Source organism: Falco peregrinus, chromosome 5, assembly GCF_023634155.1.
Source record: "Falco peregrinus isolate bFalPer1 chromosome 5, bFalPer1.pri, whole genome shotgun sequence".
NCBI classification, from domain to species: domain Eukaryota; kingdom Metazoa; phylum Chordata; class Aves; order Falconiformes; family Falconidae; genus Falco; species Falco peregrinus.
In genome coordinates this window covers 68,310,118-68,328,243 of record NC_073725.1, presented here as the reverse complement: position 1 = coordinate 68,328,243, position 18,126 = coordinate 68,310,118, and the positions used below count along the sequence as shown (strand labels likewise).

At 40.0% G+C, this 18,126-nt stretch overlaps 1 protein-coding gene across 13 annotated transcripts in view; it reads right to left on the bottom strand.

Annotated features, from left to right (window-relative positions):
- The window catches only part of ELAVL1 (ELAV like RNA binding protein 1), a 58,914-nt gene that overhangs the window by 39,084 nt on the left and 1,704 nt on the right, over window positions 1-18,126 (bottom strand). For all 13 annotated transcript variants that reach the window (XR_008747413.1, XR_008747412.1, XR_008747415.1 and 10 more), the window contains one exon: window positions 7,802-7,985. Coding sequence is in view for 4 of the 13 variants with exons in the window: in XM_055805690.1 (XP_055661665.1) it covers window positions 7,802-7,973 (172 nt within the window). In the remaining 9 variants the exon portion in view is untranslated. Of the gene's footprint in view, window positions 1-7,801; window positions 7,986-18,126 lie in introns of those variants that run through there.

The window sequence follows — 18,126 nt, the reverse complement described above, 5'->3', positions numbered from 1 at the left end:
AAAAAAACCAAAAGCTAACCCATGCAAAAATGACAACATATTAACTGGTCTTGCTCTATACTTAACATCATCAGTCTCAGGCACCTCTTGCTGTTCAGTTACCAAGTTTCATCTCTGAACAAGCTAGGGTATCTAACACACGACAATCCCGTCACTGCAAGAGGCATGTTCCACCGTTCCCCTGACAGATCACTCTTGAGGAATACTCTCTGCTTCACAATTTTACTCCATATTCCTTCCTCCTAAACAATACAAACTACCTTCCTTTGAGGGCATGCCAGAAAATATATAAGGAATCGGCATTTACAAAGCATTATGGTTTATGTCAAGTGTTTATCCCAGGCAAGGAAACAAGTTATTTGCTTTATCATGATGTTAAGAGCCTGCTAGAAACCTATCGTGCAAAAGGCGGCAGTACTGCAACAGTTTTTAAACTATCTTAGAAGATAATAATTAAAAAACCATTAAGAAAAAAAACTTTTAAAAGTTTGCATACACATAAATGCAAGTGTACTCAAGAGACAAAGTTTAAAAAAAAAAAACAAACCACACACAACCAACAAGTAGGTCCTTATCTGGATGAATAATTAACAAAGTGACCATAAAACCTAGTTTTAAGCAAACTACCATACTCCTTCAGCAGAAAGAATCTGGTTTTGTTTCCATGATAAAAAGCCCTTTCATGAAGGAGGGCACGCATTTTCTTTCTGTGCATCACTTGGTTTTCTGTCCATGTCCTTGCTTCCTTTCCCAGCTCCCTGAGACACACTGCTTCAGTTACTAACTCGTTTCTTATTCCCCTCCTGTTACTGACTGACAACTCTAGTTTCACTGGGGAGTCTAATATGAGACCAGAGCCAGGACTTAATTTTCCACTTCACTACAGACCAGCTGCCCCCTCTGGAAGCAGCTAACATAGATTCTCCCCATCCTATCCTTCTCAAGAACCTAAATTTAAATCTGGCTCCTGTCATGTCAGAGAACCTCAGTACAAAGGCATTTTAGTTTAGAATTTGTTTTCTGAAATGCAAAACAATGCTCTGAGATTAAATTAAAAAGGCCCAAGTACATAACACAGAAGGATGGAAGAGATTCTCCCCAAATGTCACTCAGGGGAGGATGTGGTGTCTTGGAAAGAGAGCTGGGTTTGGGTTTTTTTGTTTGTTTGCGTTTACAAAATGTGCTGTGAGTGATAACCAGACAGCTTAAATACATGTGAATACATCAAGCACCACCACATCCAAATACCAGGCATCAATGTGCTGAAAAAGGTAGACAGTACCCCTTTTCTTCTCCCATTCATGGTACCATTTCTAAATTTTGAGTTTATTTCTAATGTAGTCCTTAAACCAAAGCCTGGGATTACCAAAACTGGTACATGGAATGCAGACTCTGCCCATTTTCAGTGGACTAGTTATTCTGTCACACATTTTTGGAAGCACCCACTCTCATAGTCTATTTTTAATTGAGTGAAAACTCATTTCTGTAGGTTTCCGCTAGTTTTCTTCTGTCTTTTTTTTGTCCACTGATCTCAGGAGATGATGCTGGTTTCTAGCTCCTCCTTATGTCCTTCAGCCCAATGTTAAATCTGCTCCACACCATAATTTTTAACCATTTTTTCACTTCAATACTTTAAACATCAACTTCAGAACCTGTCATGTTCTACACACACTGCTTGGCCTGACTTTGGAGACAAGCAGTTTGGAGACAAGCAGTTGCTATTTGTTACCCTCTTGGCAGTTTTTGTACTACAAGATATCCTTACAAAAAAAAAAAAAAAAAAAAAAAAAACAACCAAAAACCAACCACGAAACAAAACAGCTTCTTGAAGGATTTTTGTCAAGACATACTTCTGGATGTTAACAAACATCTGAAGTATTTAATCACTGATCTCCAAAACTAACAGAAGGGCATGATTTTCCATTACAAGGCTATGCTGACCAAGCCCTATCATCACAACATAGAAGTGATTCTATTTATTACTAGTCTACCACACAGCGCTCAGTATTTTTGAAAATACAGGAAACACCCCTACATGCAGTTCTTCACTAAAGATATACATGATGCATCTCAGCTTCTCTGAAAACAAGTGAAGCTGAAACTAAAACCCACAGCCCAAACAAAAACTTTCCTCCTGATCCAGTCCCAAAGTACCCAGTCCTTCATTCTTCAGCAATGTCCTTACACCTAAATTCATCAGTGATCCTGAGAAATTGCTTCGCTTCTCTGAAACACACCCATTCCTTCCCACTTCTACCACAGTGACCACAGTTAAGTCCCAGAAAACTAGAAAAAGTGCTGCTTGAGCTAGAGCTAAGTACAGTAGTTTTAGCGCAGGTATTGAAGTAGCAAGTTAATCTTAAAAATCACTTTCACTTTGCCCCAAAAAATATTCTACAGTCTTCTTACACATTTTAGAAAAAGGAAGTTGGTTTTTTTTCCCCCCAAGTAACTCCTTGAAGCTACAATTAATCATTCTGAATTACTTTTTACAGTTATGCTTCACCTCCAGTTTAGTCATAAATGCTGTCCAAAACCATCATTAGTCATGCCAACACCAAAACGGCACTGCAGAAATCCCACATAATCATGTTCGTGTCAGGCTGGGGGCAAAGCTCAGCCTAGCTGGATAGTCTGGTCTTGTGCCTAACTAGTTAAGACATTTGGTAAGCACTGTACTGTTTAAGGCCGGATTAGTCAGATCAACACTGAACCAGGAATCACTGCACCGTGCTCCACTCGCACTTTAAGCGGATCTAACCAAAAGCCACATTCTTGAATGCACATTTAAAGAAACTGCATACCACCAAAAGTGATTAAAAAGCTAGGGAAAAAAAATCCAAGGTTAATGATGTATTCCAGTTCCACAGTTAACAGCAAAACTGCATGAACAATTTAACGGTTGTTTTCCAGGCAAAAGGAAGCAATTTCGGTCAAAGAGAATACTTTCCACAAAACAAGAACACTTAAGAATTCTGTTTCCAGACTGGAGTCCACTGCACTAGTAAAATGAATGGTTACCCTGTCATGCAAGCTAGAGCGCTACTTACTGCCTTTCAGATCTGAAAGCAGTGCAATAAAATCCTCCTTCCCTTCTTGCTTTAAAAGCTTACCAGGACACAGCCATTTGTTTCTTTTCCAGCTGCATCATTTCCGTGCAAGCCTTCCAGAGAAAACATCACGAAAAGAAAAAGACAAGGAAAAGGTGAAGATGCATACCGATCCCTGAGGGATTCCAACTGCCTGGGAAGTGATTTCTTTTCGGTTCTGTAAGCCACGTGCACACTTGCAGCCTGAGTCAGCTCTAACAGCAAGCACTGCTGGAGATGGACCCCAGATTTCTGCACACAACCTTAACAAGTCATCCCAAAACATCCATTCTGCTCCGTGGTTTTCAGCAACAGTGGAGCGATGCCTTTGTACCTGGCAGCTGATCAAGGGGTTCAACCTCAGCAAGCTCCATCAGAGCTCAAACTTACATAAGCAAATACAGACAGTGGAGAGGAAGCCCACCGTCTCCTTCCAGTGTCTGCACCGAGATGGCTGCATTTTGGTAGCTGACAGGTACAGCCAGCCTTTGGCACAGTCTAAAGGATCATATCCTAGATTTCCTAGAGCAGAAAGTCATGAGTATTTTGTCATGAGTATCACAGGGATACCTTATTCCCTGCTCAAGCAGTACAGAAGGTGTGAGGGAGGGAACAAGAACCCTCAAGAAGTTGGATGCCTCCCTAACAAAATCAACTGCCATCAGACTGAATACTTTTACAGGGAGGTGAACACAGCACACTTGTCACCAGGTACTCAGAGCAGGGCTATGGGTGACATGAGCAATAAAAAGATCCCCGAGCAGTTTGAAACCTTAAACACATGGGAAATGTTTAACCCAATCTTTTCAGATCTCTAAGACAGTTGGGTTTGAAAGCACCAACACTTCAGCAGAGTGAGGGGAAGAACAAAGAAATTAAATGCAACTTAACACTCATGGCAGACTAACTTTCAGCTTTATCATTTGGTCCAGAAGGACTAAAAATCTGTATGCCTGCAAAAACAAGCAGACTAGAAACGACCAGGTTCTCTCAGAAAACTTACAGCTACTGATTAGAAGCATCTGCACTGCGCGCAATCAGATATCCCGACATGATGAGCCATCCACATCTGTGCTGCAAGAAATCCAGCAAGACTAGCATGGCAAAGGCCTGAATTTCTGCGTTAACAGATACTGAAGGAGGAGAAACGCTTGAAAAAATGTTCACCTATAAGAGAAGTCCAACGCAGCAGACTGTCCAGAAAACCGTACCCCAGAATATGGATGTCCCAGCAAAGTAAAGCACCCCCAGTGCAAAATATGGTATGGGACTGATTTCTTCCATTGAATCATCTATGATAGGAGGCAGTTGCTCCAAGAAAGAGGACTTTTAACATTATACACATTTGGCACCATTGAGTCTGAAATCAGTGCTAGAAGGCTACGGTCTAATCAGTACAGACTGATCAGACAAACCCCAGTACTATTTCCTTGCTCTCAGCCTCATGAGCCAGAGCCACAGGAAGAGAGTATTTAATCAGCTGAATTGGGTCGATGGCTACTCACAAGCCTCAGCAATTACCACAAAAGGGCCAGGAGATGCAACAGTTACATCTCAGACTTGACACTGTGCCATACTAAATTGGGAAGCGACCTTCTCATGCTTCCCCAGGGCTCAAAGCCCCAAGATATGGCTAGTGCTAGTCTTAAGATCTGACAGAAAGAATGATATCCAAGTTCTATAGATCTCTTATGAAAATCCTGGACATCCACGACATACTCACCATAAATACAAGTACAGTGAGCAACAGAGCAACATCCCATTATTTGCCCGCTGACCCCAAGTACTGATTCACTCATCACAAGTTAAGCAAAGCCATGTCTGGAAGTGCTTAGGAATGCAATACACAAACTGAAGAATGACGAGACCAGCACCCTATCTTTCCAGTATGATCAGGAAGAGCTGAAGGAGCACTGCACCCTGTCTAATCTTCACCTTAGCGTGCACAAGCTTCTCTTTACAGTAACTGCAAAAAACAGGAAAAGAAGTTATCACATCTCAACAAAACAAATGCATAGCTATACTTTTACCGGCTGCTATAATCCATGTGTACACAAAGCAGAAAATTCATAGTAAGGAATGTAAACTGACACTATGGATTGCTGCTACTTTCAACTTCCTATAGCATTCATCAATAACAAAATAAGGGATAAGTAGCCTAATGGTTTCAAGAAGTTTCTCAAATTGTATAAGCACAATCTAATACATGGAACATAAGATTGTTCTGTACCATGCTGTATTTGAAACAAAATCCAACAACATACATACTCTGATCATAATGAAATACTTTGCTAAAACGAAACTCTGGCTTTCAAATAGATTCTTGAATTTAAGTAATCAGTCTCCTGACAGCTAAGGCTAGTTCAGTAAATCATTAAAAACTGCATTCCAGGCAGAAGACATTTTCTGTCCTACATGTTTCACTAATAGAGAATTAATTGAGAAAAATAAACATACCAGTTATTGGTTTATGAAAAATAAGCATTATCAAGCAAAGATTGATTTTAATTCTGCAAATACAATCAATAAAGGCAACTCCAAAGACAAAATGCTTTAACAGAATGTCATGGTGGCACTAAAGCTGTAATTTCACTGAGAAAAACTAAACTGATCTAAAAAAAATTGCAACAAAAGGAGGAGTTACATCCTTGCTGTCCAGGCCACTCAACCCCACTGCGTCTTATGTGCCAATATTATGACTTATCTGACCTCACAGAAACCAAGGTCAGGGAGCTAAACAGGTTTTTCTGCAGAAATGCAAGTGGTGGTGCACAAGGAAAGCAGAACTCTGCCACAAGACTGTTCTCTACAGGGGCAGCCAAACATCAGACCTGCTTAGAGTGGAGTTTCTCAATACCTAAATCTTAATGCAAACATGAAGGGGCAAAAAGAAAAGCAAAAGGAAGAAAAAGAAAAGTGGCATTTTCAGAAGGTTCCTGAAGAAGCCAACTGGTTTTACTGATACTCCAAAACCACCAGTGAGCAAGAAGACTGGGAATTGCTTGTAACAGTGTTGCAAGTGAATGAAAAATTAGGTAGCAACAAAATTAAGTGGTCTGACCAACGCAGCCACCAAGAATTAAAACACTTGCAATCCCTTTAAAGAGAAGCCAACATTTTTGTCCACAGGCACCAAAGGACTCTATGCAACCCTAACAGGAATTTTAGTCTCATTTTTTCAGAGGGTTGTTAAGAAAAATCTGAAGCACACAAGTATATGTTTTGGACTTTAAACTACCCACCGCTGTCAAGTTCCAAGTTAAAGTTAACCAGATTTTACCAGAGTATTTGATGCTACAGGGAACAGTGTGAAGTAGGCTCTCAAACTTCAGGTAATGATGTGTCTGGCTTCCCATTTAAAATATCCTTACCTCCTGTGCAGACGATTTTGTGCTTAATTGAAAGTCTAAGGTGTGGATCAGCTGTGACATTTGTTAATGATAGCAAGCCATTCATCAAGTAGTCTTATTTCCTTGGAAAAGCAGCCTCCAGAGCAAGCTTCTGCTTCTAAGCATCTCAAACTGTAGGACTACATCTAGGTTGATAACTCAGCTACCAAAATATTCAAAGAAATCTGTATTTTATGTAAGTATTTCATGATTATTTTCGATATACATTCCATAAGTACAGATTTAGACAGACAGCGATCATGTGAAACTTCATCTGAAAGAAATTAGGAGAACTAAAGAGGCATGGAAATCAGAGAAACCATTCTGAAAGTTTTTAATTAGTTCTCACATCTCTTCTCGAGCACATAAACTAAAGTCAGTTAAAATAACACAGAAGGAATTCTCATGTGTTTCATCAGCTTTCATGCAGTTTTTACACAGTGAAGTAGTTTCAGACCTGTTTCATTATGGATTAGATAGATAATGATCTAAGACAGTATTGCTAGGTTCTGAAATACAAGATCGAGCATGTGGAACAGCAAATTCCACAAGGAAATCATCTGCGGCTGAGAACAAACAAGTATGCATAGCTAGTTAACAACACAATTGCTTTTGTTTACAGAAACAACCACGCTCTCCCACTAAATCCAAGATTCCATGAATTCTGAACAAGAATAACCAGAATTTAAATGTAGGATTAAAACATCTTTGCAGAGCAGATAAAAAGCTCCTGCAAATAAATACTTACTGAACCAGTTGCTTTACCAGCATTTTTTTGTTTGCAAGGAAACATGAAGTTTCACAAATCTGAACTGTTCATTCCTCTCATTTTTTAAAGCTATAACTATCAATCCTATTCAAAGAACTTACAAGTTAAATTCCTGAAGCGCTAAAGCCTACAACCATTTCAAGCACATACCACACCTTTATTTTACTGATCAAAATCAGATCAAGAAATTTGTTTGCATATTTAGAGCTCTAGTAAGACTCAAAAATTCACAGACTGTAGGAAGAATAAATAAGCTGGTGACCAAATTCAAACTATTTTTAGACATGCCTATTGATGTTCAAATTTAGGAACGGTATTTCTTGGAATTCTTAACCATATACAAAACAGTCATTAACTTAGCCTTAAGTATTCTACCTTCCTAATCCTCAATGTCTAGTATTAGCACTACTGTAGTTACATGCATACTTGTCAATAGTTTGATTACACACACACACACACAAATATTGAATATTTCTACATCAAATTGCATTCAATTAAGTAATTGCTTGAGCAGTCTACCACAAAGTAAAAATTTCTTATATACTAGATTATACCTGCAACTTTGTCCCGAATAAGTTTTGCAGATTCAACTTCGCCAATACTGCTAAATAGACTCCGTAATTCATCTTGCGTCATGTTCTGAGGGAGGTAGTTCACAATTAAGTTTGTTCTACCAATATCATCCCTGCAATCTTCAGCCATGTGATCTTCATAACCATTAGACATTTTACAATATATCTGCAAAGAGAAAAATCCCACATAAGTTCTAGATCTTTGCATGTCAATAAGCCAGACTTCCTCCACCTGAAATAAGTTTGAATGTTTATTTTAAAAAACTGAGAACAAGCAACCCTTTCAACTACACATTTTTTCCACTCAAAACCAAAACATTTGTTGAAAATTCCAGAACAATTCACTCTTTGAAACTAACAAGCATGGCATTTTACAAAACTCTGTACCATTGAAGAGCTCTTAACATTTTTTTTTACATTAATAAAAAGCATTAAGACAGACTTTGCACACATTCCTGTAAACACCAAAGTATTCACAACAACAGAGTTAAAAATCACTTTCCACATGTCCAAGCACTTGACTCACCAGAATCAAAACTGCCACCTCAACCTTACTTCCAACCTTATGGTCTGAAATTTTAGAAGACAGAAAGAGGAGCAGCAGCAGCCAGATCTACTATACCCAGTTCAGTATTTCAAATGCGGACTATTTTCTAAATGTTTTTTCCTTCATGCTTTGCTTACCCTCCATCTTAAGGCCCTGTTATTGTTAAATAGTTGCCTTTCGGTGACCGCTTAATTGCATATAGGAGACAGGAATTTGTACTGGAAACCTAACTTTGGTGCTTGTTGAGTATTTGATAGTTTCTATTTTTGCACCTTTTTAAAGAAAGCCTAGAGAAAATACCCAGAAATTCCATCATATGAAGATACTCTCTGCCTTAATCAGCCATGAGCAGGGACTGAATCCTGATGTTTCAGATGCAGAGGACATGTACAGCTCAAACTCACAACAGCCCCATGATGCTCTTCCTTCATGACCTGCCGGAATAATAGATTGTAAATTTTTTTACAACTACTTTGAAATCAGGATACCTAAACCCCATCCCTGCTACAGGAGAAAAGTGATGTCTAGAAGATTCAGCAAGTCTAGATCAGCATGTTCTTTCTGGAAGGCACCACCACCAGGAAGCTGATTTCTTGTATGGTTCCAGACTCTGGTTCTCAAGTTCACTGCTGCAGATTTGTTCATCTTCTAGTCCAAGAACGTTAAACATCTCTAGCTCCAAACCAACATAGTTTTGTTTAACAGTTCTTAAAAACAGCTGTGAAGCAGACAGAATTAACAGAAAAGCTGCTAAAAACCTGAAGTGAATTCATGGCTTCCTGATGCTCGGTTCAGCACTCCACACTGTTTGCGTGTTTTACCACAGAACCTGAACTCTTTGAACTATGTCTATGAACAGCATACAGAAACGTCAATGTACACCACATACCTGCAATAATCTTATGTGTTTCCAAATTCAAACTCCACCAGTAAGAGGCATAAGACCAAACACTTGGTTTTTGGAGGAAATTAAGGCTAATCTGAAAGGACTGAGTTTTTTGTCTTTAATCCGGCATTCTCACGACAGGAATACCACCTGAAGTTTGGCTGCATATAACTAAATCACCAATGCTTGCTTAGTTAATTATCTGTTCTTGCTATACTGTTTACCAGCTCTGTAAATTCAGATTCACACTGCTGTATTTCCAGAATCAAGGTAAATGAATGCTTCACCTGATGCAAGAGATCAGTCTAATGACAGATTCAAGCACCAGAAACTTAGCAACAGACTTGCAACTCTTAACTCCCTTCTGAAAGTTTAGTGTAAACCTTCCAAGTTCAACATGAAATCTGCTTCTCATTGCATCTCTCACTGCCACCTTAGAAGAGTTAATTACCACAGGCTCAAAGATAATTTTGCGTTTACTTTAATAGGACTTTTGGCCAATACATTCATTTGGCTAAAAGAATAACATAAGATGCTGTACAGAAGCAACTACTATTAAAATTCCTCTAGCTGCAGTCTGCCAGAGAACTGAGCATATTATCTGAAACAGGTACCACTATCACAGTGCTAATCTTACCTGAGGGGATAATCAATCCAAGCTGTATTAGAACAGTTTAAGATACCATTGTTTCTCAGCCAACAGTAAAACATCAGGTCAGGTGTTCAGAAGATGTGAAAGCTTCTAGCTCATCTCCATGCACAGTGAGCCAGCAAGCCCTGCAGGACCATGTAGTTAATAACTGGCTGTTTGCCAATTTATTTTTGCATCAAGGTGGCTCAGAAGCACTCATATGACCACATACGCTTCTCAAAGAAGGTGATTTTGAGTTACAGCCATTGACACCACAAGACAACTATGTAGCATCAGCTTAAGAGTTTTGTGAAACTTACAGACCCCGCTGCCTTCTATGCCAAGGGCCCGAGCAGCAATGATGCACCAGCTTTATTTTATGGAGCAGGATCTACTACAGGATGAAGCTTTCCAGGGATTGCACCACTACTGACAATTATTTACAAGTTGAAAAAAAATGGAAAAAGTCAGGAACAGCACCTAGAAATCCTAAATCTAGAAAGTGAATGCTGTCTGCAGGAAGGGATTTTCAGTCTCCTCACCAGTAGCTATTGTTAAATCATGTTTAGCATTTATTTCATACTTTCTTCTTGCAAAGGTCAGATTTTAAATGACGATAACAGAGTACACCATTTGAGAACAAATCATGACTAATATTGAGATCAAGCACAGTATAGATTTAAACTGAATCTTTTTTTTTTTTTTTTTTTTTGTAAAAGGATTAACAGCTTGCAGTTTAAAGGCGAGGTCTTGCTCCCTCTCACCCACTGATCAGCATTTTACTCCCCATTTCTGTTTCAAGTGTCAACACGAGCAAGCGCCAGCACCCTTCTGTCCACAGGATAACCAATCTGCACCATGGAAGCAATGGAAACCTACACCAGGAGGGAAGCACTTTTTGTTTTGTCAGCAGTTTTAATCTGCTTTCCTTGCAGCAAGGTTAAGCACCAGAGCTAATGGCAGAGGATAGGAAAGAAAGAGCAGATAACACAGAACTAGAAGCAGGGGAAGAGACACTCCCACCAGATGATTTTAAGCTGCCAGCTTGTCCCACTTGTGCCGTGACATCATTAAATACATGTTCCCTTCCAGCTCTGTCAGAACTGTCTGAGCACAACCTCAGAAAAGTTTCTTGTTCTGCTAAATGACACTCAAACAGCTGAACCTTCTTTGCTCAAAATATCCAAGCTATAAAACCAGGTGACTTATGTCTTCAAAACTGTTTTAATGGAAGGCAGCTTTGCTTGCCTGTCTGGCATAAAATTCAAGCCCTACAAGCACAACACACCAATGTGTTGACACGTATGGAAGTTGTACAGTACAATTAGAGTATTTAGTAAGCAAAGGCAGAAGTGCTGAGATTTTTCCAGCTTTATGAGACAAAAGTTCAAGTTCCTTTCACTTTAACCCAATCTGCCCGTGATGATACAAATCCTTCCCGCTGCAACAATTCTCCTCCTGCCAAGTTTAAGAAGTTACTATATACTTTAACACTTACCAAAACCTTTTTTTTTAAAAAAAAATAAAGTATTTCCTTATCCTCCAAGGTGTATCTGCTGCCTAAAAAGGTGGCACCACAGCTAGATACCAAGCATAGAAAACTCCTCAGCACACCAAGATGGCAAGCTACCAGACTTGTGTGTGGCATCAAACAAAACTGACAGGAGTTTGGCAAACGGTCATCAACTTTAAATCGTTTTACCACAGTCTCTAATCCCACTGTCTGCAAGACTTACCATCTATATCTCCCCATGATAAACAAGGGGTGCCTAGGGCATTGCTGATTCAGAAGCAATTAGAACTGTGAAGGAAGCTTTCCATCTACTTTTCTTCAGACATTAGGAAAAAAATTATGGGATGCCCTTGCATAAAGGCCTGGCAAACACTTTCATGGGCTATCAGGAATACTATGTCTTTATCGCTTCTGTGTGCTTTAAAGAAGAAAAGGAGAAGAGTGCTGATAAAGAAGATGCCTCTTTCTCCTTGATCTTTCACCAAGCACTTACACAATCTACTGCCAGACTAACACTTTCTAGCCATCCTGGAAGTTTGTGGGAAACCACTTCCTCCACTGGTGGTGAACAGTTCCCACACCAGCAAGAATAAAAAGTGTCCCTGAAGAATCATTAACCTTTGCATACTGCAGAGAATTCCAAAAAGAAAAGGTGGTATGAGATGGTCAGTATGGATGACATGAGAAATGCTACATGAGAAAACAAGTTTTTTATTCTGCTGTCGCTGAAATATGTTGAGGGAATCTCCTGATCTTTCTTTACCAAAGAGAGAACGGTCAAATTGTATCAGTAAATATTCCGGGCTTGAAAACCAGGCCTAGGAACCAACTTGGATCTATAACTTCACTAACTGATGTTTGTGAACACACATAGACATAAATCAGAAGTCTTAATGTACCGATATCCTCATCAAGGTCGAGGATGGATGGAAAGATGGCCTACCAGCTCCATTTGGGAAAGCTATCTGTAATGAGATGGATACTTCACAGCCTTTCCAAAAAAAAAAATAAAAAAAAAAATAAAAAAAGAAAGCTTTCAATTCTATATCCCCAAAAATGGAAATTTTAAGGCTAAGTTCCATTGCACTGCAGTTCCTGAAATGATTTTTTTTAAAAAAAACAACCAAACCCTGCAACAGCTTGTTTTAAAAGGCAGCCTTCTCTTTTTTTCTGTGTGTAAGGTGCTCTCAAATTTATGATCTCAAGGACATAGAACAACCAACAGGAATATGTACTGTGCCTTGATCTTCCCTTAATTTTGGAGATGCTCAGATTCACATGGCCCAGCACTTTACTACCTGCCTCAAATATTGCTCATTCACGAACAGCCAGGTCTGCGTTCTCAGGTCTCTGGACTGCACTGAAAAGATTTCCAAGGTATTTTTTCCAGAAATTCGCACTGACCGTGACAATCACCTTCTCACAAAAGTGCGAAAGACCCCAGAAGGTTTAAAAGAAAAATTACACAAATGGTTCTGTCCACAGACCAATAGAAGCTTTTGCCAAACGATGCTCAGGATCTCCATCCAGAATTCCAGGATACAGCACCTAAGTCTTCCACTGTGACACATTTGCTAAGAAGAAAGACCTGTACAAGTCTCAGGAGATAATCTGAAACAGGAACACTGGCAAGAAAGATAACTGTCTTCAGACAAGAGGTTTAATATACCTTCACCTTGTTCACAGGTGTGCAAAGGCAGTAGACCACTACCAGGAGCACAAACTTGAATGCAGACACCTAAACAGATGATAGATGATAACGTGAGCATTTCAGGTACTGCAGAACTAAGACAGGAAATTCTCCAGGAGCAATGAATTCTGTGCTCTTTCATGCCAGCAATTAGCACCTTCATTAAAATCCAAAGAGCAGGTTTTATCACTCCAGCAACTGATCCATTCTCACTCACGCAATATAGTTCTCCAGGCACTGAAAGCCATGTAGCACTGCAGAGGCACAGGTGAGCACTAACACCAGCTGTACCAAAGACAAGAAGGTCAGAGGTACCTCAAACATATTTCTTGTCTTTGATATCAGAAGCACAAAGACTACACCAGTATCTGACACCTGGCCAAAGAGAGCCCGATGAGCGCATTAAAGTATTGTGGCACAGTTTGTGGCAACTTCAACACTGGGAACGGGCCGTAGAGAGCACAGTAGGGTTCTCAGACCACAGCAGAACAGAGGCTGCTGGCACAGGTTACTGACCCAACACCTCAGTCTTTCTTTGCAATGACATGCAAGTTAGCATCACCTGGGCCACACTATGCAGGAAATGCTTCAGCAGACAGTGTCGCACAGAGTCCCTACACTGATGAATTCTCTTGCTGGGATTAATCCTGGTATATGAACAGGGATCCTGCACTGAAACAAGTGACAGCGGCAGAATTCTGCTGGTGAGCTGTCTTGAGCAACCAGGACTTCAGTCTCAAGGGTTTATTCTTAAATACACTGGCTGACCTCAAGAATCTTGATAGGGTGCTTCAAAGTAGACCTTCAGGGCTATACAAACAAGACACCTCCTCCTGTTTCTTCAGCACATGGATGATATTTGTTCACATGCCCCCCCCCCCCCAGCGAGTCATGGTTGACTTGGAGGCAAACCACAAATTTGGCTATCTGTGTTGAACACTGCTCTACCACTCAATTGTGAAGCTGCTGAGCAGTCTTCCTTGGAGATCACACCTGAAATAGAAGAAAAAGGACACTACTGCATCCAGGGAAGCGCCAAACCAATCCAAACAGCTGCAAAAGACAGATGCAGAGGTGCTGAGATGTCCAGGTCTGACCACATGCCAAAAGCAACGCCACACACACACAGAAGGGCCTGAAGGGCCTGCAGGGTCTCCACTAATTTTAAGTGTCCCAGGAAAACAGTTTTCAAGAATGATCCAACATAGTATTGCCATGCAAATACTTGCTTTGCAGCCAGCTATCGAGACAGGATTGAGAAACCGGAGTTTAATCAAGACATAGAAGGGACAGAACCTGGGAAGGAAGAGGGGGACAAACCCAGCATGTTTTCTTCTCAGAAATCACCGATAGCTGTAAGGAAAATAATAGGTTTCACCACAGAAGCTGCTCCAGCAGCAAGACATTCACATACCTCCCAGAAAACAGAGAAAAAGTTTCCCAGTACTCCACAGCCAGAATACATCTCAATTTCTTAATCCAGACCTCTCTACATATGCCACAGATTCTTCCCCCATAATCTCCAAGAAAATCCCTTTTATTCTTTACACAAACTCCTTTCATGTTCCCAGCAGCTCTCCACATTACACCCCACAAGCACAGACCTCTCCATGAATATCCGTACAGACTACAGGTCAATGACAATACAACACAAGACCCACTGCTATTTCACCTATGCTGCATTCATACAGCATTACTTCAAATAGCAGAGGATTTTAATCTCAACCAAACACCAAAAGCCAATAGAGGGGGGGAAATCAGCAAATCTACAGATACTCTCTTCAATTGAAAAATAACATTTATAGAGCATCTGAGGGGGAAAAAAATGTTTAACACAAAAGGTTATCCTAGCAGGTACATGCAAAGTATAGGCCACATACTTCAAAACCTCAACTCAGATCTGAGCTACACGCTTAAGATTATTTCAATGTATACTTGGCTGTGATAATGCTTAAGTTTTCCTTATAAATAAAAAAAATGTTGGTGCTAAGTAGCATGTCTATGTTTAAGTGATACCTGATACTGTTTCCAAAAAGCAAGTCCATGACCACAAAGGAAGAATCTTGACCTCACCTTTTCTTGCTTGTTATACTTGCTTAGGCTGATTGACAGCTGCTCTATTTCATAAGCATGAATCTTACACTTTGCTGGAATAGCCATCTTCCTGAGCTTTCAAGTACAATGTTTGGGTACATATGAAAACTTAAAGGCAGAAAGCGAGGCATCACAGATTCCTTCCCCCAAAATGTACAGTTACCCTATTTCTTTTTTTGTTGTCCCACAGCGATCAACAAGGTCAGTATTCTTTCCCCCGTAGCTGTCTCATCTGACTTCCTCTACCCCACAGCTGCAGTATCTTATATCAGCAAGCAAGAGAAATTTAAATTTAATATTCAATTTGATTAATTTGGCATTTGTACTCTACTCCCCCTCAAGAGTGAAACTAGCTCAGTCTACTGAAACATGCTAACGAAGGTCACTTTAAAAAGTTTGTCTTTAGACACGAAGATCCTTTCACACTGAAACTCTTAAGCGTTAAGGCACACAAGTTGCTTAACGTACCTGTACGTTCCTCCCATGCTAATGTCTAAGTTCTGTTTGTAAATCTGGAGACCAAATAGATCCTTCCTGCTTGCCAGTCCTTCAGATTTTTCAGAGTTAATAGATCTCATCTTTTTATTGATTCCTTTCCCCCTTTGCGAACCTTGAATTAAGACACTGCCCTTTTTCTCCTTAGCTGGACTAAATTTGAGATTCTAACATTTTGTCATACTGTCAGTTCAGACAATAAAAATATCTCTGTACCGGAGGTGGCCATTACTAAAATCTACTACTGCATTTCCACAAACTTTATTTCCATATGCTAATCCAATGTTTCTTACTACAACATATTTTAAGCTCCTTTATTTTTGTTTTATAACATCAGGCATAAGCCTAGTTTTAAGTGTATTACTGGTCTAACAATTTTCAACTGTCATAATTTTAGTATTTCATAAGGAATTAGCTTTACATATTCTTTAACAAGCAGATTTGTCTAAAAAGCTTTTAAATGCTTCTCTTAGTTGTTTTTATCCATGTTCACGTAATTACATCGTCAAGGTGAATGTTTTTGTCAACGCTTATATTGCCATTCAGAGACAGAAGTATCTGAGGCCAAAAAATAAGCTGCATTCTTCAGAGGAATGACCTCATTTTACCATCAGTCTGATGACCTATACTCAATTCATAGGAACAGAATTAATCAGCTAGGATGCTGTCAGAAATCAGATACAGACGGGCCATAATTACCATCCGCTGCTGCTGTAACATGAACGGGAGGATCAGGGCCTTCCAACATCATCTCTGCTCGATATGTACAAGGGCAATTGGAAACTACACAGCTGAAATACTAAGCACCTGCAGCTAGATCCGAGATTTCCTCGTCTTCCAAGGTTAATAGTTGGCCTTGACAGAGAGAGGAGGCTCTGCTCTGAGTTTCACATCAACAGCTTCCACAGTTGTTTTGTCCCTGGGTCAAAGACACTGACAGTTAACAGAGTTCTTGGGCTGAGAAGAGACAGCTGGACAACTTTATGCAGCTGACACTATCTCACCTTCCGTGCAGGTATTTAAAAAAGGACAGATTTATGATAAACAGATATATATATAAAAAGAAAGAAGTTATCTTCCTCGTTCTAGACAGTGTCAGACTGTCCAGCAATGTCTCTGGCAATTTTTTTCACCTACAGTAAAAGCATCTGGAGACAGAACGGTTGCTGTGGGGGAACAACCCCTTTCCTATGCACAGGACACTTCCAGGAGGTGAGAAGAAGTGGACACAAGAACTGTGAATTCCAGACATTCTGACAACAGCTGCCCCACACATTGATGCATCCTAGGATTAGCAGCTGGTACTTTCACTTTGATGAGACAGGAAGGCAAGTGAAGTAACAAGAGGAGACAGCGTCCAACTTGTTCACCAGCATAAAAGAAGTAGCTGGAAATCCATCTCTGAAGGCTTGATGAGACATCACAACTTGCTACTGCACTCCTACAAGGAGGCCATGGAAGTAGTAGATGAGAGGAAAATTATACTTCATACTTACTATGCCACTGCTAGTAATATTAAAAAAAAGCGCAAAGCCATACACATGAAGAACACCTCTGCCTTCTCAGCATAGCTTATTTCCACCCTACCTCCCAAAAAAAAAACAAAACAAAAAGAAGCTTAAAATCTATTTTTGCATACATCACCTACATATAACAAGGTTGTATAATCAAATGAATCATTTAGGCCAGTAGTTTGAAGTTTGCAGGTGCCTAGATTACAGAACTGCACATCAAAAAAAGGTGCCCTGATCAATTTCCAATAGAAAGCAAAATTTAACACATCTCATTTGCTGAGCTATGTCATTCTTCCTAAATGTTTACATTTGTGGGAATCTCCTGCAGCTGCCTTCCATGCTTTTTCTGAAGTACTCAGAAGTGCAAAAAGAACAGCTTCTCTTTTTGAAGTCTGCAAATACAGCAAGCTTGAGCTTCCTGTAACTCAAAGTCTACCACCTTCACAGATAGCTCATCCACAAGACGTAGTCAGTGCAACATCTAATAACATTTTACTGTAATCAATTCACAGAGGGCTCGTAACAAGCAAGAAACAAGGCAGAGACCAAAGCTTCAGTAAAGAAAGCAGGCTGGCACAACAACTTAAAGAAAGGGATTCTGAAAGTAGAATGACCCATCGCTGACAGGTCAAGACAAGGATGGGTTTTCTCAGGAAGAAAAGTGACAGAACATCCAAGAACCAGCAAACAGAAAACAGAATGTTTTAATTAAGAGCACAGGGCACATTTCATGGTAAGCTAGTATCAGTGCTAGACACTGGCTACGTTCCGACACAATTAAGAAAGATGCTATACACAGTGTTTTCCATTTAGACTGTGCTTACAACTACTGTTGCTCCAACAAACCTGGTGCTGCATGAGACAACTTATGTAGGAAAGCAGTATAACCACATTTATCTGGTGCTGCAGAACCGCCCACATCAGGGCTAAATAACTA